This window comes from Triplophysa dalaica, chromosome 9, assembly GCF_015846415.1.
Source record: "Triplophysa dalaica isolate WHDGS20190420 chromosome 9, ASM1584641v1, whole genome shotgun sequence".
In the NCBI taxonomy this organism is placed as follows: domain Eukaryota; kingdom Metazoa; phylum Chordata; class Actinopteri; order Cypriniformes; family Nemacheilidae; genus Triplophysa; species Triplophysa dalaica.
Window position 1 is genome coordinate 14516430 of NC_079550.1, and position 23937 is coordinate 14540366.

A 23937-nucleotide genomic window follows, 5' to 3' on the forward strand; every position below is an offset into this window, starting at 1 on the left:
TCATGTTCATTCGCCAAAACTGATACTAGATCTACTATTCTGCAGACCGGGATGTCTGAGGGGAAGAACAGCAGCCTTGAGATAAAGTGATGTTATAATAAAATGAACAAAGTTTATTGTTGAGAGAAAACATATTTGCATTCAGATGATTGTTCTAACTCTGCCTAGAACTTGAGTTCTTTCTATCTCCGTCAAACTTTGTCCGACTTCATCTGACTAGAAGCACATTGAGCAGGTGTTATTATACCAACATAGACAGTGGAAAATTACTTATCATGAACCTTGAGAATGAGACAAACACATCTATTGTGAAGACGATACAAATGCAGCACCCAATAGAATGTAGAATAAAGTATTAAGAAAAGTCATATAATAACTAGATAGAAATGAATATAATCAATAACCAATAAAGTAAATATAAAGCAAAATAATGCTTAATATTAAAGATTAAGTAAATAAGCAATTAAATACAACACAAAAATGTATGTCTCAAGTCAGAATTTCCTCATCTTTAGGAAATACACACACATGCAAACAATTATACCATTTATTTTAATACCTTACAATGTCTTTATTTATTCATCTATTACTATATTACTACTTTTTTATTTAAAATGTATATAAAGCTGCTTTGCAACAATGAAAATTGTGAGTTCGCGATATAATAAAAAAATGAATCGAAGAAGTACCGTCACAAAACAATTTCGCCCCAAAAAGCTTAATCTAAAATTTGTATCATGGCTAAACTTTAAAGTCTGGAAAGATTGTGACATTTGTACCATTTATATAACATCTTTTTTTAACTTTAAACTGACTGGACAGTTCCGTAACTCGACGACACTACCGGTGCTGGAGGCATCAACACATACAAAACAAATCTCGTGTGACATCTTTCAGATCTGTTGAATTATTATAGTGAAAAATATCTCCAGAACAGAAGATTCTTTCTTTGACCAAAGGAAACATTTGCAAATACTTAAAATAGATGTTATCAAGATCCCGACAAGTTGATAAATCAATTTCTCATCTTGTCAAAATCTTCTCAACTCTTCCACATACTGATTCAACGATCATTCAGGCTAATTGTATGTTGCTTCAGTCGGTACATTCAATGTAGTGGACATGTCAAACAAATCAAACACAAAACATGAATTGACACAAATATTAGAGAAGATTTCAAACAAATCGTGTACCGTTTAACCGGGCTGTTGGTTAATGGTCAAATATAATGTTTACATGTCTGTAAATAAGAGCAAATTTCTGCCTAATTTTAAAGCAACTCCAACCTGTACAAAAACGACCAGACGCATTACTGTTCATATATTTTCTGACACTTTATAGTGCTTTATTATTGCTATTTCATAATAAGCCAGAGAAAAAAATAAACCACAAATTATATAATCTAATATAATAAAATAGGCTATATGACATAAAAAATGCTCGATTATTACGTGTAAATAAGTCAGTGCAGCAAAAGAAAGCGTCGATAAATGAGCTGCAAGTTCAAGTTAATAAGTGATAGGCCTATGACGCGCGTATGACGGGACAACACGCACAGTGCATCAGAAACATGTGTAAAACATCTGTCTTCAAATCTCCCGTGTTGTTCACGTGCGAGTGAATCTCCAGCGACGCGTGTCATTGTCCGTGCCCTCTATCCCTGCAGGCACGAGCGGTTTGACGTCCTCGTGCTGTTGTGACTGGACGCATCTGGGGTCCAGAAGAGCACGTAGTAGATCGCTAAAAAGAACGCAGCGATTGAAACGCACAGAAAGTAAGCGATGCCCATCGCCACTTTTATCCATATCTTCGTGCCTCTGCTCGCCTGCTTCACCCTCTGGTCACCGGGATAACTCGTTATCCTCTCCGTTCCCTCGTTGGTCCTGGCAGTGCTTGCGGGTTTGTTTTCTTTCATTGCGAGATGGCTGAGAGATGTTCCTTAGAATCGGATGTGATGTTAATAGGTGCCTGAATTCCTGCAGCTGCATCCGACCCGCGCTTCATCCATGCGTTTTACATGCTTCATAGAGATGCGCCCTAGTTTTAAATGAAACACTGGGCGGAGTTTAATCTTCCCCGCGAGCTTTAGGTCCTGCCTCTTTATCCCCATCACAAATACAGACTTTTAACATCACACAAAGTCTATTATTATCAAAAGCCTCTGTGGAAAAAGGGCTGGGTATTATTATTAGTTAGATAATAAAATGACAATAGGAAAGCAACGTTGTTATATTAAAATGAACAATAAACCGGTTAAGTTAATATAGGATTTAAGGCTAAATTACACAGGATTTATGCTCATATTTTCATTTTTTTGTTGCAGAAAGTCTGTGTCAGTTCGCAGATTTGATCAGTTAGTGTGTTCGACTTTTTCTAAAAGTCTTTGATGTCCAGTTTAAAAAGAATCTGTTCCGATAATGTTTCCCAGTTGTGTTTCAAGTGTTATTGTAATATTGGTGCATTTATTCTGGGACTGTGATATGATCAAGGCGGCGAACTGGAAAGTGATACTGGTCAAGAAGATCATTTCCCTTTATCCACAAGTATCTACCTCATTGGTAAAGCTGAATTACATCTCAGCCAGGGTCTAGAATATATTTGACATCTTATCTGTACCTATTTGGCAAGAAAATGTATTATTTTATTGTGCTCAACTCCACATGTTGCTTCTGTTAATGTGGTTGAGTCAAATTGCTACTTTCCTACACAATACAAGTAAGGGATAATATGTCATCCGGTTTGTTATCGTAGAAATAAACCCCGGCTGTGTGCGATCAGGACCCGACGTGAAGACACTGAAGGGTTTTATTTTTCGATCAGCCGACTGATTGTATTCCTACAGTAGGACTATATTATCCCGCTTATTAAACCGTACTTCCACATAAGAAAAAAACTGGATCTGTTATGTGAATATGAAATATTTTTACTGATTCCAGACCTTCCGCAAGGAAAAGACTTTCAGACGTCACGGACAGGCAATTTGGTTTAATCATTTGTCAATATAACGTCAGAAAACCTGTTAAAAATGATTTTTCTGCATACGGGTTCCGTGCGTTATTAGCTTGAGAGGTTATCTGGGAATATTTGACCTGCAAATATCGCGAGTCTATCAGAATCAAGCATGATAGGTGTAATAATAGCAAGTCATATATCAATATATTTTTACTGAGATAAAATTTGAGGGCAGCGGAAATTAATTAAACTGTTAAAATGTAGGTTAGGCTTTTTGCTTAATGTGGCAAGCACGAAAGAAGACAATAAATACAACACAAGACTTTTGTTTATATAGGTCAACTAGTGCATAAGGCAAAAATGTATTTTATTCGCTATGACAGCTTTAGTACAGAAACAAATGCGATTATTGTTCACACATCATATTAGGGTGATAAAAGCAACCAAAAGTTCTCCAGTAAGTTAAAACAAATGAACCAAAAAATGGACTGGATGTAGTCTAAACTAAAAAACTTTATAAGAAAATCTAAACATTTCGGTATCATGCTACATGCACCGCTGACAAGCCAAACTAAACTTCAAGAGAAGCAATCAAATTCAATATTTACATCTTCTACCGCTAACAGGAAGACACTTTGTCTGCAGGGCGATGCAGGTACAATACAATCACAATGTCATGATTCTTTCTGCTCCACAAGCTAAACTGAAAAACAAGGAAACAATGCACGAGAGTGGAGCACTCACACAATGCATTGGAATGTCTGTCATTTAAGATCTATACATAATGCAAGTTTTCAAGCTCCAACTAAATTCATTTATATAACGGAAAACTTGACAGAAAACACACAAATATATCAATAATCTGCTGTAAATGCATTAAAAATTACTTAACATAAGCATGAAGTCAAACCAATGTTAGAACTGAGGTACAAATTCTCTGTTGCCTCAATTGTTTAAAGGGATAGTTCACCCAAAAATGAAAATTTTGCCATTCATTTACTCACCCACAGGTTGTTCCAAACTTGTATAAATGTCTTTGTTTTGCTGAACACAAAGGAAGATATGTCAGTGACCAAACAGATCTCATCCATTTACTGCCATAGTAGGGAAAACAAATACTATATGTGTCAAATGGGGATGAGATCAGTATTGGTTAATGACATTCTTCCTAAATATCTTCCCTTAAACAAAGACATTTAGACAGGTTTGGAACAGTGATGACAGCGTTTTCATTTTCTAGTAAACTATCCATTTAATTCAAACGCATCATGATCTTTGGTCAGTGCATGTGTTCATTACATAGGGCACCAATCATTTGTGGCAAAATCAACATCTATACATGTATATATTTTTTGAAAATTTCATGTTCACATGATAAGCTTTAAGCAGTACACCTGATTTTTTTTTTAAATGCCCTAGTTTACCAAGGGATTACAATTCAAGATAAGCATGACTTCTTAGACATAGACAGCAGTACAATTTATGCTAATCAACTATGCAGAAGAGTTCAATTTAGTGCTCAAATATTGGGTCCGATTGAATCAATAATTCTTTAACAAAAGATTTATATATTTTTGTGATCTAGGTGGGCTGGGTCAAAAATAATCAATGTCATAATGTTGATGATAAAGAGCTGGCAATTACACCTCTCCATGTTAAAAACCTTCATCTCATGTTCTGTGTGTAGCATGCTTTACAGAGTAATCCCAAGGTAAATGTCTGTCCTGGATACTGATCCAAGAAAGAGAAGCACAGCTTGATAACAGTATAGCCCCAACCAATGAGGGATAAGTAAACAATACAGCGGGCAGTTTGGATGAAATGGTGGTGAGGTTCGGGGAGATCTTAACCCCATTAATGTAAAGTCACCAGTCGCCACCTGATGTCTTCTCTTGCCTCTGCTTGCCTCCTCTCATGGACCGTAGACCACAGAGAAGTTTCACCTAGTGCTCTTAGCCCTCATTCTGTGAACAGAAATATAGCAAGGAGATCAAAAGATTAACAAAGATAAAACCCAAAAAACAAATCTGCATTCTTAGATTTAAATGGACCGTTCAAACAAAAAATAATAAGAGAAATGATTTCCTCCAACTTACTCATTCTGTATCAAACCCATATGGTTTACTTTCTTCTGTGCAACACAAGGTAAGGTAATAAGAATGCTAGCGACTCAAAGTCTCAGTCACTATTCACTCTTCACTATTGTATGGAAAAAAAATCAATGAAAGTAAATGGTGACCAAGGCTGACAGAGCCTAACTTTCTGCAGAGTAATGATCGAATATTTGTTGTTAGGTGAACGATTATTACAAAAACTTAAAAGTATGGGTTGTAATTGTTGCGTTTCCTTATGACTTTACAAACTCCGCAATTAATGTGTTCCTAATGTGAAACCCATCGAAGACAATGAGTTAATTTAATTTCCTCTGAGTTTCATTACCATCCTCTGATCTTCAAGTCCACTTCTAGTTTCCTCATAAAAGCTTTTCAGTAATGAAAAAAGGTTTTTGTCCATTAAACAGGCTAAATGCAGGAAAGTAATCCAATTTTAAGACATACAAGAATCATGTTGCTCAGGCAAACATTCTGCTAATAAGCCATTAGCTTTTGTGTTGATTTCAAGGGCACATGTGCACATTGGTTTAAAAAGATTGCAATTCAAATCGAGGAATTAGTTAGAAAAATAGATTTCAATCTTTCCTCTCATTAGCTCCAATTATTGACATAATAAAGGACTTGTGTGATGTCATGACAAAAATTATGAGCGGGAGGGTGAAGGAGGACAGTGACCCCAAATGACTGATTGGGGATGGAGCCCCTTGAAAGTGACATTACAAAACACAAGCATCGATTCTACTCGACTCAAATGGATGAAAGGGACATGCAGACATACAATCATACGAGTAACAAGCAGCACATTATTTATTTGCCAGCAACTTGCCCAATGTGACAACAGTACAAACTAAAAATTCAACACTCCTGTCACAACATTAAGATGTGTAAAAAACATCAAACACTGGCTGGTTTATACAGGCTCAAAGGTTAATTAAAAGGGAAAAAGAATAGAGACTAAAGAAAACACTACAGCTGTTAATCCAGCATGATGACGGCCTTTCTCTGGCTAGATTTTAATGGGACAGTTTACCGAAAAATTCTGTCATTTTTACTCAACCTCTTGTCATTTCAAACCTGTATGACTTTCTTCAAAATATCTTCTTTCGTGTTCTGCAGAATAATGTTGGTACCCGAACAACAGCGGTACCCATTCACCTCTATTGCATGGACACAAAACAAATGCAAATTGTTAGGTCCCGTCAGTGTTTGGTAAACCCAAAACTGATTTTCTATAATAAAACTATGGTGGATTTTGCCAAGGGTCCTTGTTTGAGGTTAATGCAGCACAATGCAACAACTATAAAACAAGGAATCAGGTATAGTAATCTGACAGCAATTTTGTAGCATAATTTAGAACCAATTGCATATTAAGATCCTGGTGTGATCAAATGTGACCCCAGACATCAAAACCAGTCTTATGGTCAAAATTGCAATTTTTACATCATCTGAAAGCTGAATAATTAAGCTTTCTATGGATGTATGGTTTGTTAGGATAAGACAATATCTGGCGGAGATGAAACAGTTTGAAACTTACTATGGGAGCAAAAAAAAAGAAATATTGAGAAAATGTCCTTTGAAGTTGTTAATCAGAGGTGCTGTAGCAGGCCATCCACTCGCAAAAACAAATTTTTATATATTTAAGGAAGAAATGTACAAAATATCTAAATATTTATTTATTTTATTTTAACTAAATATTCGAATGACTTTTGGCATAGAAGAAAAATCGATCAATTTGACCCATACAATGTATTTTTGTCTTTAATTAAAAATGTTCCCGTGCTACTTAAATGTACTGTATAACTTGTAGAGCAGTGGAATAATGTTTTGCTACGGAAAAGATATCTAGACGCAAAGTCTAAAAACATACAAGAACATTAAAATGACAATAAAAGAGCCTGTTTATAAATACATTTGGTCTACCCTGTGTAATATAAAGACCTACAATCCAAAGCAGTAGTTCTGGTAGAACAGCCAAGCATCTCATGCACAATAATAATGATCCTAAGCATATGAGATACTCTTGGGTAGATGTTAATAAATGAGTCAAATGTTTAAAGTTCCCTTTTGCACACAAAATGACATACAAACATGCGTTTGCACTTACAAAATTACATTCAGTTCGAGCAGCCAAAATAATTTGCTCAAGCAGTTCATAACATGCATGAAAGGGGAAAACACAAAACCCACATTCAATCATCATCCGGGGAGAGGTGCAAAAAAATCAAAGGGGTTCATGAGAGGGATCCGGGAATATTAGTGGTGCAGGAGGAGGTGTGCAAGGTTCACAGAGGAGAGAATGACAGCCAGTGTGAAGCCACAGACGGGTGCAATCAGTCCCAGAGGAAGTGAGAAGTGTCACAGCCTGAGGAGTTAAGTGCTGCATTCCCATTTGTCAAAGACCAAAGAGATAAAGCCAACAGCAGAGACGCCATGTCATGCCATGTGAGAGTTGAACACGGGGACGTACAAGAAGACATGACATTGGGGAGCAGGATAGATAGAGACTCAAGATTGCAGAAACAAGGGAGATGTTGGTTAATTGTTAGCCGTCAGCCAAAGTAAGAGACTTCTTTCGAAAAGCCACAGTCTCGAAGCTGGTAATAAGAACAGCACCTGAGAACGCTTGCTCTGATTGGTCCGCTGTCACGTCCTCATTAGTCTTTGATTCAGGCTGGCTCTGATCTGGCTCTACAGCCGGGGCTTCACTGTCTTCTGTATCAGAGTACAAAGAAAAGTAATGAATGCTTAAAAAAAGATTACAGGATATATTACAATTTTCTCTTATATGGTTGTAAACATAGCTGAATGATTAAACAAACAACTGGATGATTGAATATATTGTTTGAATTTACCAGTCTGTCTTGTGATGTCTGGGGTGGGCGGCACAGCTGGCTCTGCTGTGTCTTGGTTTGAGGGGGCATTTTCTGTGGATTTAGCTGGTACTTCCTCTTGTTGGGTTTCACAGGTAGTTGATTCCATCACTAAATATGAAAACACAACCGTGTTGGATTTCTGAGATAGCTAAGCTTCTCTTAAAGGGATACTTCACCGAAAAATTATTTCACCTTCGAGTTGTTTCAAATCTGTATACATTTCTTTATTCTGATGATATTTTATAACCAGACAGATTTTTCCTCCCGTTGACTACCATAGTAAAAAAAATACAATGGTAGTCAAAAGTGCCCAACAACTGTTTGCTGTCCTACATGCTTCAAAATGTCTTATATTGTGTTCAACAGAAGAAAAAAATTATAAAGTAATTTTTCCTACTATGGTAGTCAATGGGGACAAGATCTGTTTCGATACAAGCATTCTTCCAAATATCTTCCCCTGTATGCATCAGAAAACAAAGACATTTATTTGGAACAACTTTTCATTTTTGGGTGAAGTATCCCTTTATATGCTGAAATTTGACGAAAGTTAAACATAATAAACAAAGACCATCATCATCTTACCTGTAGATGTATTTTCACTTTTTTCTGGCTCTTCTGCATGGCTCGGGCTGCTAGTCGTATTATGTTCGGCCTTCGACTGGGCTGGACTGTTTTCACTACTGCTTGGCCTCAGAGGGCTCTCTCCAAGACTACTTTTAGGAGACAACATCTCCATTTCCTCACCCCAGTCTGACACTGGTTGGTGGCTGTCCAGCGGAAAGAAAGGACTGAGAGGTTTGGGACCCTCGGGTGTGCTGAGAGCTTCTTGTGGGGATGGAATATGGACTTTAGGTCTCGGAGCTCTCTGTTCCTTTGGGCTAGGAGTAGATGGTCCAGAAGAGGTAGATGACTTTTCTGTTGGTTTAGTATCTTTTGGGGATTCTTTTTCTTCTTCCTCATGCTCTGTTTTTTCGAGCTCTTCCTCTCCCTCTCCCTCTTCCTCACCCTCATCCACCTCACCATCACTGGCATCTTCCCATTCCTCTTCATCATCTTCAGCAAGTCCTCCATCATCTGTCTGTTACACAGAAGGCAAGTGTTTAAAAGAACCCGGAAGATATAATATATATTTTAAATATTCGATGTAACCCCAAACATTTTTGAAAAATGTTAATAGCCGGATAATGGCGGTAACCATTGACTACAGAGTTCACAAAACTTTAATATTAGTCTATTTAAATAATGAAGAATGAGACTTTATGAAACATTTTGATCAGTAACTGCATTTACCTTCTCTGATGGTAGAGCTTTGACCTTTTCAACTTTCTTTTCGTTTTCCGTCTCTTTATCTTTCTCCCCCTTCTCCTTTTCTTGTTCCTCTTTCCTCCCTTTCTCCTCTTCATGTTCTCCATCCCAGCGATTATCATGCATGCTTTAAAAAATAATTAATTTTTATGTTCAATGAAGTTGATTCTTAACATGAAAATACAGTTGGCTGAACATAGATCCATAACCTGTAGCAAACAGTGTAAAAATGCAACAAAAACTGTCATCCAAATCGGTGCAGTTAAATAAAATGAATCTTTCTCAACAGCGAGAAGCATTATTGCATACCTGTAGCTCTTGCCTTGACCCCGACCCTTCCCTCTGCCACGTCCTCCCGGTCTGGTTTTGCCCTGTCCTAAGAAGTCCCCTAAGGATGGTATCTTTGGTGGTCTCTTGGTATCTTCTGCAGAAGAGAGATAAGAGTTATATTTATCCTTAAACTATGTCAAGGGCCCAAGCAAGACCTTGAAATCAATAGAGCGTATGAAATTAACAGTGGAAAGAGATGATCCTGGGCAGACAGTAACAGATGGCCCGTTGTCATTCTGATAGATTGCTCCTCTATGCATCTTTCTTCATGCTAGGGGGAGGGGAATGGATGAGACACAACATAAATATGCCCTTGATTTGACAGCACTGTGATGAGATTTGCCTTGACGGTTATGAGGGTTTGTTAAACATTTAAAGGAAACGCATCAGCAAAGGAGCGTGTGTGCCAGAAATAGCAAGTCTTCATTTAATGTTACAGATGTCCACTGAATTAAGACTGACAGCTTCAAAATATTAAGGCTGGTGGCAAGATAAGAATTGCAACCCGAGAGCAAAAGTGATGTTAGTTAGAGCAGTGTTTCTTAAACTATTTTGTTGTAAGGCCCCCCTCGAGTAGGGTCACATCACTTTGCGGCCCCCCAAATAAAGGCTTCTTAAACTTAAAAGATGAATTAAACCGAAAATATATTCAGCAATACAATGCTGGAACATCAGTTCTTTTGGTTGGAGTGCTTATTTTTCCGATGTTTGTTTGGATAAAATTTATGATAAATGTCTATATTTCCTTAAATGCCACAAAATCGGCTCCCAAGTTGAGTTAGAGGACTGTGTCACTGCAGGGAACAGCATAAGTATCAAACAACTGACAGTAACTACCCTGAGAGGTCTAGTTTTAACCAAGACAAATGTTTACAACATTTACAGAACCACAACACATTCAACACAGGAACCCCTAAAGTTTTTTTTATATAGCTCTGTTTATCTTAAATAAAATAAGTCGTTAACACTTTACAATAAGGTTGTAAAACAGGTCTCATCTGCTTGTTGGAAAAAGTATTAACAGCAGTATTAACTATCAGTGATATCTATGGATTTTTATGTAATCAGCAAATCTAGCTAGCCGTTTACATTTTTATGCGTTTTATTCTTTTCTATTCAAATTTCTGTGAGAAGAAAAAAATATTTTATTTATCAGTCTGTTTATGTGATCCATTTTGATCATCTTTGGTAGCTCATTTAAAGGCTTTTTGAGAAAAACGGCTGGCTCTTATGTAATGAAGAGCATACAAAAAGACATAAAGGGATAAAGCCTATGACACAAGATTAGTGTTTTATAAAGTTTTGTACTGTCCTAATGTATTACTATAACTTATAAATGTACAAACTGAAAAGTGGCCTTATTTAAAAGTATGAAGGTTTCTGTGTTACAAAAGCAAATCCCAAGCTTCGCCCCTCTGTTCTGCGGTTCGGAAACTGCTGGAGGAGCTGCGGTTCTCCAGATGGATACTATTGAAAAACCAGAGGTTTAAGAGATACTGGAAGAATACTTATACGTATCTGGTATTGTTGACAAACTAGCATTTAGGGCTTCTTTGTCACCAGGAAATTTATTTTTCTATTACTGTTTGCATTTGTGCTAATGGTGATATTGACAATCCATTTTAAAGAGGAAAAAGGTCAAGAAAACTATAATTTGAGAATAAAATGAATGACCGGATGCATATTTTAAAGACTGAGATACAAGATTGAATAATGACTGGGCAATGAGCAGAAGGCAATGATCAGGAAATGTTACAGGATTATCCTCTCATCTATCCAGACAGAGATCTGCATTATCGACGACAGATAATGCAATCAAGCTAAACACACACCCACTGTAACTTATTTTAAAGGAGTGGAAAACAATTAGAAGCTATCATCGCTGTAATAGCCACAGGCTTGCACTCAGACTCGGGCAAATGTGAATTACGGAAAAGAGACACGCGTTGCACACACATGCACATAGTCCCATGCCTTAAGCTGACCTGAAAGTCCACTGCGTTGCTGTACATGGGCATTGCGCCCCCTAGATGCTGAGAGACCACACAGCACAGAACATCACCAAAGAGCCAGAGAGAAGTTTTTAAAAACAGAACTGCAATAAAACATCTAATAATAAGTGTAAATATCTATGGGGTCATAGAGCTTGTTAATCTACTTCACGCCGCGTTGAATGTTGCACCATCTTGGAAGGCTGGCTGCCTGCTAGTGCGTTTAATGCAGTGTTTTGTTTTTCTTGTTTGATGAGGAAACATAGCTACAGTAGGTCGGTCTTGGTGTGTTAGAAAATTGCAATAGCATTACGCAGAGTCGTCTAGGAAAAGCTCATGGTTCTTTCACTTTCGATTTCTCCATATATCAAACAAAACAAGTAACGGTACATATCAAAACAATAATAGCAATGGAGTATTATCCTCCCATGATGGCAGCACCACCACAACATGCAACATAGGGCGTGACGTCAGCTTCACATTCTCTTTTGACTGGCTGTATGGTGGTGTGGAAGCATATTGTTTTAACTTACCTCTCCTGTTGCTTTGATCTGGTGTTCCCTCTACTTCCACAGCTGGAGAGTCCTCCTTAAACCTGGGAAAACACCCCCAGGGTCACTAATCCACCAAATACCGTTCTTCACACAAACCTAAGCAGATACCAACATATTCATAATTACAGCAGCATGTATGTATGCTCACATTGTATCTGTTTTCTGGGCGTCCCACTCTCGTCTCCACTGGCCGGTGGCGTTACGGTGACGAGCCAATCGTTCCTCGTCAATCTGCTCGCGCTCCTTTTTCCAGCGCAGATACTCAGCTCTCTCGCGGCCCGTCATAGACAGAGTCATATCCCCTGAACCTCTGCCACTTGGCCTACGATTCTGTTACAAGAACAAAGGGGGCAAAATGTAGGATCACATTTTTTGATAATAGTACCCCTGATAGTCGATGGCATCTTATTTTGATTGACTTTACATATGCCTGATGAAGACCGTACGACTGATCTATAACTAAAAAAAATCCCTTTCCTAATATAACCATATAATTTGATTAATCAAAAGTTAAACTAACCATTTGAATTTCCGTTACATTTCATATAAATAACTCTAATGAAGAGTGTCTCATTTTACGGTGCACTAAACAAATAAGAATCTGTACCGTCCATTCTTTCTCAACCTCGGCTCCTGTCTTCACATTGTCAAATTCAACTCCACCCCAGTTGCGCATGTGACGTCGGCTTCCCTCCTTGCGGTCAACCTCTGGGACTGGTCCACTACGTCGCGGGTCATCCAGGAAGTTCCTAATGGGGTACTTCTCTCCATCAGCCTGCAAAAAAGTGTTATATGAAACAGAGACGTGACTGATGGTGTACTGGTAGATAAAAGGCTGTGCTCACCAGAACTTACCTGTTGACCGCTCTCGTATTCTGCAATCTTTTCCATCTCTTCATTCATTTTCTCTATGTTCTGCCTTCTCTTCTCCTCCCACTCCTGAAATAGGACACCAGCCGAGATTCAAAGAGCTTGTCACATACAACCTACATCAACGACACTAGCAGGTATACCAGTTGTGCTCTATTGTCTGCACTCTTACTGGTAGTCAAATATATTGGCCATTTAAAGAATGACTGACAATTACTTTTGATTTCCTGTCTGAGGCTCCTGGCGTTCCTCCGCCGCCTCTTCCTCCTCTGCGTCCTCCCCTGGGGGTGCGTTCTGCAAAGATAGGCCCATCTCCGCCTTCATCATCCTGAGATTTCCTGTCTGGCCATGGTTCACCTCTGTTCGGACGAGGTTCTCTTCTGCCCCCGCGGTGGAACCCTCTGCTCAGCCGACCAGAGGCGGTTCTGTTGGGGGGGCTTTCACCGTGAGGCCGACTGGACTCTCCTTCTTCAGGACCATCACCACGGTTACTAGTTGGTTTTCTGTCATTCACCACACGCTTCTCCTAGAAAGCAAGAGGTTTGAGCAGTTCTTAGTCTGTCCCCCTTCAATATTAAAGAAAATCTTTCAGAAATTATAAAAGTGTAGATTAAAGCCGCAAGTATGGTCCGCCATCCGCGTTCATACAACAGTACATGCGCTGGAAAAGTGCACCAGTCAACTAGGGGTCAATACATACACAGAAAGATTTTGAATACAGCCTTGGTGTTAGCTTGGATTGTTTGCAATGGCGAATGACTTCCTCTATCATTAATTTGCAGTAGGTCCGTGAATGACGTGACTCAGCGCTGCCCTCTGACGGTCTGGTTAGATCACACATACTCATTTGTATTGCGCGTGTGTCGAACTCAGACATCCGCGCTTAATCAATAATGATTATGCTCAAGAAGCTGTGCGGACAGGTTTGTTCGCGAGACGGACACAGATGTGGAAAGTCAAGTATACCCGCGGCTTAAGACACAGGTTCTTAGACGGGTGGGCCACTTGTGTTACTTGGACATCTGAAAGTCTGCACTGAATCTGGAATCCTGGAAAGGGTCTCGTAAATGATCCTACAACCAGTTGTATACACTTGACTTCATTAGACACACCAGCATCTGCAATACTTGGGAATCAGAATGAATGGATGGAGACTGGTCTCGTGTCTGTCTCGTTTCTGAAAGATTATAGTGGAGATGGTGGTCTAGTGGGTTAAACCACTGAACTGGTAAATCAAAAGGTTGCTGGTTCGATCCCAGCATCCACCACCAGTGTGTCCTTGAGCAAGACACTTTACTCCATGTTGCTCCAGGGGGATTGTCCCTGTAATAAGTGCACTGTAAGTCGCTTTGGATAAAAGCGTCTGCCAAATGACTAAATATAAAATATATTAATATAAAGAGCTACTGTACATTTCTGTAAAACTCACTTATCTCTTATTTTTCAGATAATAAGAGGTGTGACCTTCAAAGACAACGATGGGAGGCCCAATCACAGCTGCATACGCCATCTGTGTTCTAATGAATATCTACAGGTATTGATGAAAATACTCTCCAGCTTGTCTCAGTCTACCCCAGGTGGGAAATTAAAATCTCAGAGCTGCGAATAATGGGAGTGGCAGTTTGGCCTGGAGTTGTACAGGTTACACAAGGATACGCAAAGTTACACTGATTGTAAAGCTTAAAATTCTGTGGGCTAGGTTCAAGATGCATGACACCAGAACTAGTCAATCCAATGTGCACAAAGTCCCTTTTAGTATTTTGGACTCTTCCGATTCATGGGATGAGTATGTTTGTTTTGTAGAATGAATGATATGTAACGTGCTCAAAATAAATAATGGAAAAAAAGTCAAATTACGAAAATGGAAATCAGTAAACTGGTTTTCCGTGTGCATCATGGAAATATTATGCGTTACCCCAGCCACCCCAGACTCGTCAATCACTGTCAAATTTTCCTTATCAGTCTTTCTTCGTTCTGACTCAGGCTCATGGGTGCGAGGTTTGCGAGGTGTTGTCACTGCGATGCCCTCCTGCTCAGCCTTCTTCTTATCTTCCTGTATTTCCTAGCAAAAGACAAGTATGTCAAATGAATAAATTAAACTGGAACAGTTGTCCAATAACCATTATAATATGTTTATGTAATAGTGACTCAAAGCCAACGCTTTGAGGCAAAATATATGTGAGATAAAAGACAACCAGGAAGATCTATAGTAGTGCATCAAACTCCTGCAGCCAATTTTACCTGATATCTCTTGACCAAAGCTTCATTCTTCTTCCGTAGAGCTTCAATCCTTTTGTCCAGCTCAGCATCCTTCTCTTCCTTCGTCTTTAGATCCACCGCAGAAGACTATGGATGTGCACACAATAACACATGAAACACCGAAAAAGCACACACTAATGTATCTAACTGCCATACTGTAGCTTTATGCTAATCTAAATGTAATGCAATGATAAAATCAAATGGGCTATGCACACAGACATGTTACACTTTGCAGGACCTCATTATACTTAAACAACACGCAACAAATTTTCCAATAATTCATAAAAAATGATCTTATGTCCATTCTGATTGGATCCTCCTTTAACATGTGAAATCAGACATCTATGTTTAGCATGACAACAGCAGGTATTCTCAAACAGTGTTGTTCACTCCCTATCGAAGTTACTTAACTCCAAAGAAAACAATTAATGTAAGTGAGCCTCACCATGGCTGGAAGCCTGTCATAAAACAGTGGCGGTGAAAAGTTACTCTGCCTCGTACCTACAAGGCAAAGATAAGACAAATACAAAAAAAAATTGTAACAAAGACAAGCAGTGCCGTCAGAATGGAAACTATTAATCTGCACAGATTGGCACACAGAAAAAATAAATAAACGACCACTACAATAGAGCAAAACTACAATACATTAGTGGAGAGATTTGCATCATTATAAACCCTTTTACGACAGTGCAAAATCTTGCATAAGCTATTAGATCATCTTACTACAAACACTGGAGAGGGTTGAAGCACAACCCTCAATATACAGTATGTTGATTGTCTCATGATACTGAATGTAGCATTATCATCATAGGAGCCGCCAAGACAAAGATACATTGGATGTAGGGGTCGATTTGGGATCGCAAAATGAAACTAGTCAAAATAAGAAACACTTGAACACTTATTGAACTTAATCAATATATACATATATATAAAAAGTAATGCATTTTTTTGTAAAGAATACATGATTTACCTCAAACGAAGCCCAGCGCACCTTAAAGTGACTTGTAATTGCACTCGCTAAACGGCCGCATCAACTCAGCATATACTTCCGTCGCTTCTACTTCCGGTTAAAAGCTTTACAAACACACGCTTTAAAATAAAGGTCCCTAGTTTTGAAGTGAAAATAATGTTCCAACAGAAATATCTTAAATAATATAATGTGTTACGTACTATTACTATTTTTATAATAAGATATTACCGTTTTTAATGATTTTCTACAGTTCCATGTGTTAAATCTAAACCATGTTCATTCTAATGAATCAGTTTTTATTGTGTAGTAAAATACAAGAAAGCAGGCTCAGAACTGACCTTGAATTGCAAAACAACAACATCGACAAACAAGGCATTCTTACCATACATTTTGCTATCTAGGTGTGGGACTTTTATGTTTAAAAAAATGATTAAAACACAGCTCACAGCACCATCTGCTGGACAGATGATTTTCAAAACAAATTTTCAAAACTTGACACACTTTGAAATGTAATAATAAAATAATGCCTTGTACAAACGGAGTATAATTTATTAGCCTGCCATTTCAGGTTGCATTTAAACCCAAACCATATTTTCTATCTACTTTAGTTATTTGTACATAAATAACATGGTAAAACAAACAAGAAACAAGTTGTTATGCATGCCTATTGACCTTTTTATAGAAATATTAACATTTATTTTACTTTCATTGTTTTTCATACTTTCAGGCTCCATCAAATGAAAGGTCAAACAACTTAAGGATTCCATTGACCCCTTTGAATTCGTCATGGTGTTTCTGCGCATGCTCACAACATCACAGGTAAACAAAGAGGAAAGCACGCACCCGGCCTGAGTCCTACATCTGTTCAAACATAAAAACCTCTGTCGGCCTTTTTCCAGATCAGACGATGGATGGGATATTTTCATGCCGAGCAAGCCTTTATTATGATCAAGGCGGCAGGAAATACATGGAGGACGTCCTGACGATGAAGCACGAGGATGAACCGAGTGAGGATGAATTGATCGCACAAGACCTTTCTGCTGGCCAAAACCGGGACGCCTTAATACAAAACTCCATCCCTGGATCTATAACGGTTACTTACGTTCAGGACGATGAGCGTAGCTCAACTCTCCGACAGACCTCGATTCCCTCGAACCGCCACGCGAAACCCCGTAACGGTCCACCGCGGCCTGTGGCTCTTTTTCGCCGTGTTCGACGGTCACGGGGGTCCGGATGCGGCGCGCTTCGCTCGCACCCATTTATGGAATCACATCAAAAAACAAAGAGGCTTTTGGTCCCATGACGACGATGAAGTGTGTGCCGCTTTGCGAAAGGGATTCGTGTCTTGTCATCATGCCATGTGGAAGAAATTACGTAAGTTATATCATTGACAATTAGCTGAACATGTACGTGTTGTAGTTAATGGTGTTTTTTCATTGTTTATAGAAAAGCAAGCCGAACCGATGGCTCGGGTTAGAGCAGTTTAACGGTGCGATATTTTAGAGGAAAACCTAGTCTTTAATAACGGATCTGAAAGGCAGTCAGCACAGGTGATGTTTTTGAATGAGCACTCATGTGGTTAAAGACATTAGATGCATCCCGCCAACAAAAGCGAAGTTGTGCATGCGCAGGCCACGCTCAGCTGTTACAAACTTGGAGTAATGTTATGCAAATCAAGAGCTCACCCCCAAAAACTGAATTAAGTGTGAGAGAGAGAGCGCAAATAGAAACCTAAAAACCATGACAAAATCATAAAGTATTACATTTTTTATTATAAGACTGGACTGATAATGTGTTGGTTTCCATTGGTGCTATTTTAACTGCCAGATGTAAACCAACAGAACACCATTATATCCCATATACAGTACATTACATTTTAAAATGTTAAACAGTTGATGGCTCATAGTGATAACCATTAGGTTCTATATTTTTCAGCAGAAGTATATACTGTGTCTGTCATTGATTCTTGTTCTTAAAACGGTAACTTATCACAGATGTGTTTTAAAAACTACCTAATCTGCTTTCTGATACATGCAGCGGAATGGCCAAAGACCGCCACAGGGCTTCCCAGCACCTCAGGCACTACTGCCAGTATTGTTGTGATACGACGGGACCGTATGTATGTGGCTCATGTTGGGGACTCTGGTGTGGTGTTGGGGGTGCAGGATCACCCCTCTGATGAATTCATACAAGCTGTTGAAGTGACGCAGGACCACAAACCCGACCTCCCGAAGGAAAGAGAAAGAATTGAGGGTCTGGGTGGCAGGTGAGTTGTTTCAACAGTGTAAAACACACACAGCTAGTCTGAACACACTGGAGACACCTCACAGATAAACACATTTAGTGGCCAGACTGGTTTTTGTTTTGCACCATAAGCATAAGCATAAGTAGGACAGCATAACCAAACACACAGGCATTTGTCTTCATTTACATAATTAATAGCTGGGAAGGTTTTTTTGTGTGTGTTTTATCAGTTGAAAATCTATAACAAACAGCATTCCAACATGAGTTTTAATAAGGCTATGATAAGCTCTGATCATTGTCTAATCTTTTTTTTAGTGTAATTAAAAAGTCTGGAGTCAATAGGGTGGTGTGGAAACGACCAAGACTCACCCACAATGGACCAGTAAGGAGGAGCACTGTCATTGACCAAATCCCTTTTCTCGCTGTGGCTAGAGCTCTCGGTAAGGGACAATATAATAGAAATATACTGCAATGTGCACAAAGAAAATATAAATAGCTACTGTTTAATTGCTGTGAAAGAAATGCATACAAATGAATAGATTAGCTTTTGTTTTGAGAATGTTTCTTTCTAGCTCTGAAGATAATGTGAGCACGACTTAAGGTTAGCCAAACTTGCATCATACCCCTATGATAAACTGTTTTGTAGCAACAGTTAACAAAGCGTGACACTGCAGCACTCTCTGGTTTAATGTTACTCAGAGTTCAAGGAGGTTGTTGATTAGTGCCGTAAATGCTTAGTCCCGAGTCTCCCGACTAAACTTATGCAAAAAAAAGTTTCTGTTTACATAATATATGTGTTTGTACTGTGTATTAAGTACACACATGGATGTATATATTTCCTAATATTTACATATGTATATACATTTTTATTTATAAACAATAATACATATTTATTTACTATATAAATATATATGCTTATTCTAAAATTATACATTCATTTGTATACTGTATATACATAATTGTACACACATATTAGGTGAAAAAAAAACATTATTTTGAATGCGATTTGTCGAGTTAAGCGTTTTTGCAGCCCTATTGTAGATTACATTTGAGTTTGCTTATTTGCCAGATGCTTTCATTTATAGCAACTCTAGCTGCCAGTGGGCTACAATAACACCCCACAATCGAAGAAAAACAATTAGGTTTGCTATTGAACAATCAAGCATTTATAAATGATGGCTTAATATTTAAAAGAACATACAATGGCATCCAACTTACTAAATATGTCCAGTGCTTGTTTATTAAAATCAATTTGGATACAACTGCATTTACAATTTTATTCAATAGGACAACACGGTAGGAATAGACGATCACATATTTATATTATTCACATATATATTTAAAGAACACCTATGTTTCCTCAGGTGATCTGTGGAGTTACGACTTTTACAGTGGAGAGTTTGTCGTTTCACCTGAACCTGATACTGCTGTTATCAAGCTGGATTTAAAGAAGCACCGTTATGTCATCTTGGGCAGTGATGGTTTATGGAACATGGTATCACCACAGGAGGCTGTGTCTATCTGTCAGGAGAATGACAAGGCCACGGTATGAAGAATGTGACTAGAGTATATATATATATATATATATATATTTTTTAAGGAGAGGTCACAGTTGGTTTCAATAAAGTTGCTTGCATTTAATTCCCACAGGAAAATAACCCAGAAGAATATGTTTCTAATGCAATTTTGCTGGTGAACCATGCCTTGCTGAGATGGCGTCAACGCATGCTCCGTGCTGATAACACCAGTGCCATAGTTGTCAGTTTCGAGCCATACCAGCCATCTTCAGAAATCTTTCCAGAATATGAGGTTGTGTATAATCTACAGGGACCAAAGTATGGTTCTCTTCCTCAATCAAGCTCTTTGCACACTCAGGTTAGGATAGCAACAGATGTTCTGTTGCTCTTTTAATACAATTCCTAAAAAGTCAAATTTGATGGTTTGCTTAACTGCACAGTTTAAATGCATTTAGGTCTGAATACTTTAACAAAACTGTTAATATTTTATTTGAAATCAGTTTAAAAAACATCACTCTCAAAGTTCACATATAGTTTCTTTTAATTTAGGTTTCACCTCAAGATGCACCTGCTAGTGAAGTACAGCCTGTTCCAGAGGAGCAAAACGGCAGCTGTGACTCGAGCAGTTGTGGAATTCTTGATTCATCACCCAAAAGCCTTACAAACTCTGAGGACCTGCCTTGCACAGACCTTCATAATATCTCTTTGGAGAATGAGATCAATTGCGACCAGGTGCCTGCAGGGAAACGGGTGCTAGATGATTCCTCCACACCTGCGGTGAAGAAACTCCGCTGTAGTTCACCACAGTCCCCTCATAAAGAGTCCTCATGTATATCCCCACAAAAACAGAGCCAGCAGCCCTCGTCGAGGAGCAGTGACAAGGGTCAGAAACAGTCTGAAAACGTTCAAGCTCTGTTTCAGCAGCACGGCAAGACTACTGTATGTGTTTGCTGACATTGGTGTTTTTATTATGATGCAAGCTGTACATTTATGTTGAAGTTTATATAAGCTACTGAGAAACCAAAACCTGAAGCAAGTAACAATGTAAAAAAAATCACTCACTTCCATTCTGTTTTTATTTTTAAAGGAGTTTAAGTGTTTCCTCCATTGAGTGTTCACATTTAAGTGAAATTACTGTTTCCAGTTTTAAATGCTTTTGTTGGGCCAACTTTGGGGATTTTGCACTTTGAGTTGCATTGGTGCTGTCTCTGTAGACCTGTGTATTTGTGGGGCACTGTGGAAAAAGAAATGAAAAACAATAGATGGGGGAAAGAAACCATATCTTCTGAGAAGATCTTTGCCTGCAGCTTACACGTCTCCTGTTTTAAAGGTTGTTTGTCTAAAAGGATTTCACTTAAAGCAACAGTATACGTATTTTTGTATGTTGTTTAATGGTACATCATTTGTAGTGTTCACTGGTGTCAAATCTTAACCCTATGTTGATGTTACGCATGATTTAATGAATTTTTTAGACTGTTGTTTTAATGTTTTCATTAACATATTAATGTTTTTCCTTGATGGGAGAACTAAAGGTGCTGCTATGCGTAAACAGGTCAATTAAAAACGGCTTTTACAATGATGTTTCAGTGTTACACATTTTCTAGTTGATGGGTCAAACCTAAAAATGTTTTTCATGTAACAGTTATATGGTATGGTGTTTATTGATTATATTTGGACTTTTTATAATGCCTAAACTGACTACTACACGTCTTGCCAAATGAGTGTAGTATCTTGTTCAGGGATCCATGGGGGGGTGATGCAGCCTTCCAGTTATCCTGGAGTCAAGTTTTAAAGTAAAAGTAGATAAAACAAAAAACTATATAAATATAAATGACAAGTTTGTCATAGAATTATGCCTTTTATATATGTCTTCAAAATATTAACAGTTGAAACATGTTTTTCTTTTGTGTGGCTTCATGTCTAAATTATCGTAAATCGTACAGTCTCATAAATGTTATTATATTGTACAATGTAAAAATGAACAATCAAAACACGTTTACAAACTATATGGTTATCTTACATTATACTTGACGTTTTGCCTCGAATCTAGCTGTCCAATCGGTGGCCTTTTCCGAAAAAAGACGATGCTGAACGAACTGGCTCGGCTGGGGATCACGTGATACTTCGATGTAAACAAACACATCAGCGTGACGTGACAGGCATGTTTCCCAGGCTGTTGTCGCTAACGATCCAATTGTCCGCACATGGATGTGCTCAAATGAGCGTCAGCAAAGTAATTATTGCGTATATGATCCTCCACCACGCCGTAGCTTTCCTTTTAAACGACACGCCAATTTCGTTTCAGTGACAACTAAAACCCAAACAGCTTTCTTCAGCTCTAATTGGTCGTGTGTTTTCCAAGTACCCGCCTTTTGCGTAATTCTATTGGCGAGTTGTTCTAAATGCTATTCTCTGATTGGCCAAAGCGTCTGTTGTTTCCGCTGCATGTCCAGCGTCGCAGTGTACTGTGGCATTCTGTGAGGACCTTCGTTGATCCGCAATTAAAAACTCAAAGCCTTGGGTTCGTACCAATGTCACTTTGTGAAAAAATCAACTGTATCTTTGTGTCAAATTGTGTTCACACTTTTCTCGAGCAGTCGTGTATGTTTCTGTCACTGCTGGGGTTGTTTTCTTTGAAGCGTTATGGTGGCAGATAGCGGTAACGTTACTGGCTAAGCTAACCGACAGACAGACTGTGCAAATAGTTATTAGGTTGAAATGTTTATAGGGGATTGAAACAGCCAATCTTCTCTCAAAAGCGAGAATAACTCTTTTTTTACAATGTTGGCAATGTATTTTAAAATATATCAAATTGAATGAATAGTGACATTGTTTAGGTGGTAGAGGAACCATTTACATACGTAGTACTACAGTTAACAAGTCTGGTTACGAGTGGGTTTATGATTATAAGTGTTTTGTTTTCTCAGATGTTTATGTTGTCTTGTATAGATCGTTTACAGGATCAATAATTAATAGGAATGTGTTTATGCTGCAAATTGAACTGAACCAGGCAAGCTGTAGGCAGTTCATGTGTAACTTACATTAAGTAGTTTTGTGAACTGATGACATGTCAGCTGGTCTGTTAAGGTTATTACATAGGTCAGAATGCTCCAAACTAACCAGCACTTTCTAGATGAGACATCTTTTCAAAGCTGTCAAGTGTTGTGTAATGATCATGTAAAAATCATCATCTGCTTTTGATTTAATGCAGGACACTGAGTGGTTGGCAATGGCGTCCGACTCCCCGCGCAGACCAAGCCGCTGTGCTGGTGGGGTTGTGGTTCGAGCACAGGCAGCAACGTAAGAGCTTGAGTCATTTCTTGTTACTATAGCTTAATGACATTTATATTTGAAACTGTAAAACAAATCCCAAATAAAGACATCAGTGATAATTAAGAAAAGGAGTGAACATTTGATAAGTGTTGATCAAGTGTTATGAAACAATTCTTCTGTTTTGCAGGGAGCAGTCTTACATGGAAAGTGTTGTCACGTTCTTGCAGGATGTAGTCCCTCAGGTAAACTATATGTGTATTTATTATCTCACTGTTGCTAAATTCATTCGTTTTTATGTTGGTAAGGTAAACAAAATAATCAAAGCAAGTTTGAAGATACACTTTAAATGTATAATTGATTGGTAGTGAAAGAAAGAGAAATATAAGTTTTGGTCTTTAAAAATACTTGTTTCTGTCTCTTTTGTTGAAATTATAGGCATACACTGGGACACCTCCAAATGACGAAAAAGAAAAGATAGTGTGGGTCCGTTTTGAAAAAGCAGACATCAATGGTAGGTTTAACTCATCTGGATAATGTTTTGTTTGATGTCGCATTCCTTCTTCTGAGGCAAACCAAGTTTGTGTTTTTAGGCCTTGATAAAAGTTTTTAAGTGCACTTATGGGGTATAACGTGGTTCTTTGTATAGATACAGAGAGTCATATTCACTATGATATAAATGACTGAT

General features: G+C 38.3%; 3 protein-coding genes across 8 annotated transcripts in view; 2 read left to right on the plus strand and 1 right to left on the minus strand.

The window, feature by feature from the left end:
* Nucleotides 1-3302: 3302 nt before the first annotated feature.
* On the minus strand, nt 3303-17586 carry ccdc9 (coiled-coil domain containing 9). Of its 4 annotated transcripts, XM_056756737.1 has the most exons (16): nt 17321-17586; nt 15694-15749; nt 15231-15335; nt 14905-15051; nt 13207-13515; nt 12975-13058; nt 12727-12894; nt 12268-12449; nt 12099-12160; nt 11560-11607; nt 9554-9668; nt 9230-9371; nt 8522-9017; nt 7919-8047; nt 7680-7778; nt 3303-4916 (listed from the first exon to the last, which is right to left on the minus strand). In XM_056756737.1, exons 1-16 carry the CDS (start codon nt 17475-17477, stop codon nt 4912-4914), a joined length of 2304 nt encoding a protein of 767 aa, XP_056612715.1. In that variant the 5' UTR covers nt 17478-17586; the 3' UTR covers nt 3303-4911. The 4 variants fall into 4 exon arrangements, with proteins under 4 accessions (XP_056612715.1, XP_056612713.1, XP_056612716.1 ...); XM_056756735.1 differs by lacking the exon at nt 3303-4916 and having other exon boundaries at nt 4924-7778; XM_056756738.1 differs by lacking the exons at nt 3303-4916; nt 17321-17586 and adding an exon at nt 16219-16301 and having other exon boundaries at nt 4924-7778.
* Nucleotides 17587-17642: 56 nt separating this feature from the next.
* On the plus strand, nt 17643-21558 carry ppm1da (protein phosphatase, Mg2+/Mn2+ dependent, 1Da). The gene is made up of 6 exons (XM_056756739.1): nt 17643-17768; nt 18256-18484; nt 18778-18902; nt 19827-20008; nt 20113-20337; nt 20529-21558. Exons 2-6 carry the CDS (start codon nt 18336-18338, stop codon nt 20931-20933), a joined length of 1086 nt encoding a protein of 361 aa, XP_056612717.1. The 5' UTR covers nt 17643-17768; nt 18256-18335; the 3' UTR covers nt 20934-21558.
* Nucleotides 21559-22428: 870 nt separating this feature from the next.
* Nucleotides 22429-23937, plus strand: part of bcas3 (BCAS3 microtubule associated cell migration factor) — a 196549-nt gene continuing 195040 nt past the window's right edge. For all 3 annotated transcript variants that reach the window (XM_056757181.1, XM_056757183.1, XM_056757184.1), the window contains exons 1-4: nt 22429-22500; nt 23191-23279; nt 23440-23494; nt 23688-23763. In XM_056757181.1, coding sequence (XP_056613159.1) covers nt 23209-23279; nt 23440-23494; nt 23688-23763 — 202 coding nt within the window. In that variant the 5' untranslated portion in view covers nt 22429-22500; nt 23191-23208. The remainder of the gene's footprint in view (nt 22501-23190; nt 23280-23439; nt 23495-23687; nt 23764-23937) is intronic.

Coding starts and splice junctions, on each gene's coding strand:
- ccdc9 (XM_056756735.1), bottom strand. CDS start 17,477: ATGGGTGCGAGCGAAGCGCGCCGCATCCGGACCCCCGTGACCGTCGAA. Junction 12,450..12,726: donor AGGTTGAGAAAGAATGGACG/GTACAGATTCTT, acceptor TTCTTGTAACAG/AATCGTAGGCCAAGTGGCAG. Junction 8,048..8,521: donor AAGTGAAAATACATCTACAG/GTAAGATGATGA, acceptor TTTCATATTTAG/TGATGGAATCAACTACCTGT.
- ppm1da (XM_056756739.1), top strand. CDS start 18,336: ATGTATGTGGCTCATGTTGGGGACTCTGGTGTGGTGTTGGGGGTGCAG. Junction 18,485..18,777: donor ATTGAGGGTCTGGGTGGCAG/GTGAGTTGTTTC, acceptor TCTTTTTTTTAG/TGTAATTAAAAAGTCTGGAG. Junction 20,009..20,112: donor AGGAGAATGACAAGGCCACG/GTATGAAGAATG, acceptor TAATTCCCACAG/GAAAATAACCCAGAAGAATA.